The 2,620-nt window shown below is 56.8% G+C and overlaps 2 protein-coding genes across 2 annotated transcripts; one reads left to right on the top strand and one right to left on the bottom strand.

Annotated features, from left to right (window-relative positions):
• Nucleotides 1-301: 301 nt before the first annotated feature.
• ENH_00031850 (hypothetical protein) lies at nucleotides 302-910 on the bottom strand (the record flags this gene model as incomplete). Its single annotated transcript, XM_013580193.1, has 1 exon — nucleotides 302-910. The coding sequence occupies one exon, from the start codon at nucleotides 908-910 to the stop codon at nucleotides 302-304; it is 609 nt and encodes a 202-aa protein (XP_013435647.1).
• Nucleotides 911-1,428: 518 nt separating this feature from the next.
• ENH_00031840 (hypothetical protein) lies at nucleotides 1,429-2,404 on the top strand (the record flags this gene model as incomplete). The annotated part of the gene is made up of 4 exons (XM_013580192.1): nucleotides 1,429-1,518; nucleotides 1,607-1,632; nucleotides 1,731-2,100; nucleotides 2,246-2,404. 4 exons carry the CDS (start codon nucleotides 1,429-1,431, stop codon nucleotides 2,402-2,404), a joined length of 645 nt encoding a protein of 214 aa, XP_013435646.1.
• Between the last annotated feature and the right edge of the window lie 216 nt (nucleotides 2,405-2,620).

The raw sequence follows: 2,620 nt of genomic DNA, 5'->3' as shown, positions 1-2,620 counted from the left end.
TTGTTCTGCGCCTTCTTCGCTGCAGCAAACCCTAAACCCTAAACCCTAAACCCTAAACCCTCGCAAACCCTACCCTGCAGCAAACCCTAGCCACAAACCCTAGCAACACACTCCAGCCCCAACTCATAAAGGACAGAAGCCAGCAGCCGCTGCTCCCTGCGGTTTTGTTCTGCGCCTTCTTCGCTCCACCAAACCCTAAACCCTAAACCCTAAACCCTAAACCCTCGCAAACCCTACCGGCAGCCTGTAAGGTGGTGAGCTGGCTCCCATGTGGCGTGATCTTCAGGGGCTCCGCGCCACTTCACGAGGTACTGGGCTGCATCTCCAGAGCCGCGTTGGTCCATAGTATAGTCGACTTCGTAGTCCGCTGTGGGATTTCCTGCTGCATCGTGGATAGGAGGCCAGGCAGCATCGGCTGCCGAGGAAGCCAAAGCGGGAGGGCGTGGAAAACGTCATGGCAATCATACGTGGGAGGCAGAGCGAGACGGTAAGCGACGGTTCCTATGCGTTCGATGACTTCGAAGGGTCCGCGGTAACGGGGCTCGAACTTAGGGCAGCTGTTGAAAGGCGGTAGGTGCTTGCTGCTGAGCCAGACCTTGTCGCCCACCGCGTACTCCACTGCTCGGCGCTTCGTGTCTGCGTAGTACTTCTGCTGCGATTTTGCCTTCAGGAAGTGGCTCTGTGCTCTGTCGCAGAGCTGTCGGAAGAGCTTAGTCATCGGGGGAGTGAGTGTAGGAGCTAGCGCGCCTACGATATCGAGGTCCGCAGCCGTCAACGGGTTCTCGCCAATCATGACCTCGAAAGGAAAGAGCTCAGTGGATGAATGACTTGTTGTGTTGTAGGCAAGTTCCAAGGCCGGAAGCAAACGCTCCCATTCGCGTTCGTCAGATTGGATATAGGTACGAAGCATCTGCTCCAATGTGCGGTTCATTCGTTCAGTCTGGCCGTCGCTTTGGGGATGGTAGGGCGAGGACATGCACCGTTTGATGTTGAAGCGGCGGCAGAGCTGGTTCCAAAGATCCGACTGGAAACGGGGGTCTCAGTCCGATATAAGCGCCTCTGGAAATCCATGGTAGCGGAAAAGGCGGTCTGCGAGGAGTCCACGGTGTCTGCTGCTGTGAAGGATTTCTTTGCAGGAACGAAATGAGCCATCTTGCTGAGGGAATCGACCATGACAAGGATCGAGTCGTGCCCAGTCGTTGTAAGGGGAAGATCAGTGATGAAATAGAGGCTCACGTGTGCCCATCGACGAGAAGGGATGAGCAACTGTTGAAGAAGGCCTGCAGGCTTCTGGTTAATGGATTTTGAAGCGCGACAGTGGGTGCATGACTCAGCATAAGCGGTGGTATAGGCACGCATTCCAGGCCAGTAGTAGAGCTTGCTGAGGGCCGCAAAGGTCTTTTTCTGGCCTCGATGGCCTGCTGTGACATGGTCGTGATGCGAATGCAGAACGTGAGTAAGGAACTCAGGGAACTGGGGGACGCAGATGCGCCACAGTCCATGAAGGCGGATGTGCAGGTAAGGCTCTGCGTAGCGAATGGTAGATTGGCGGTGACAGAACTCGATCTGCAGAGCTTCTCCTGGTTGGTTTGCTGCGGCTTCGTAGGGAACTCGAAAAACAGGACACTTCGAGTACGCTTGCGGCCAATGGCGCGCGCCAGGGGGACCAGCGGGTGCCTTCGTTGTGAGGGTAGAAGGTTCCGGCTCGGGGTTGGGTTCCTGCGGCGCAGGGGAAGGCGCAGACTGCGTGCTGTGTCGTCGACGGCGGCGCGGGCGAATTCCGGCGAGCTCGCGATAGTTGGAAGCGGACCGCGAGAGCGGGAAGCCGCGCTCGCTTCTGCGCAGCAGCTCTTCTGGGACCTCCGGACTTGGCACAAAGTGCTGCCGGATGCTGCAATGTTCACAGTAATCATGAAAATGCATGCAAGGAAAAAGGAAGCAGCAAAAGCTTTCGCTTTGCTGCAGGACATGCTGCAGTCCCAAGTCCTCCCCACAGATCTCACTTACACAGAACTTCTTGCTGCATGCGCAGCAGCAAAGTCCCACTGCCGCGAGGCCTTCCGCGTCTTCGACCAGTTGCGAGCATCAGCGGCGCCGATGGTGTGGCGTGCCAGCAGGTGTTAGAGAGGCCGGGACGGCGAGACAAGGCGTCGGCAACTTGACTGCGCGCTCCCTGAACATACGTGATATGCAAATCGGGGAACTCTGCAAGGAAGTTTAGCCACCGGGCGGTGCGTCCGCGCAGAAGCTTCGAAGCTTGGAGTCGTTGGAGATGGGTGAGAGCTTGATGATCCGTGAAAGCCGTCACCTTGGAGACACGGAGCAAGTGCGCCCACTTGTCCAGCGCCGTGACCAACGCCAAGAGTTCCTGATCGTAGATGTCTCTGTTGCGTGGGGTTCATGACTTGACTAAGGAAGCCGATGGGTTTACCGTCTTGTTCAAGAACTGCTCCGACTGCATAACCAGAGGCATCTGTGTATAACTCGAAGGGCTTCGTCGTGTCGGGGACCTGTAAGGTAGTGAAGTCCATTAAGCGCTGTTTGAGCTGCCGCTGTAGTGCACAGACACTACAATGGGGCTGGTTAGTGCTCTAGAGAGGATAGCTAGCCAGCGACCTAC

Source organism: Eimeria necatrix, genomic scaffold (genome assembly GCF_000499385.1).
Source record: "Eimeria necatrix Houghton genomic scaffold, Enh_scaff2317, whole genome shotgun sequence".
Lineage (NCBI taxonomy): Eukaryota > Apicomplexa > Conoidasida > Eucoccidiorida > Eimeriidae > Eimeria > Eimeria necatrix.
The sequence above is the reverse complement of the archived record's forward strand: the minus strand, read 5'-3'. Positions and strand labels throughout refer to the sequence as shown.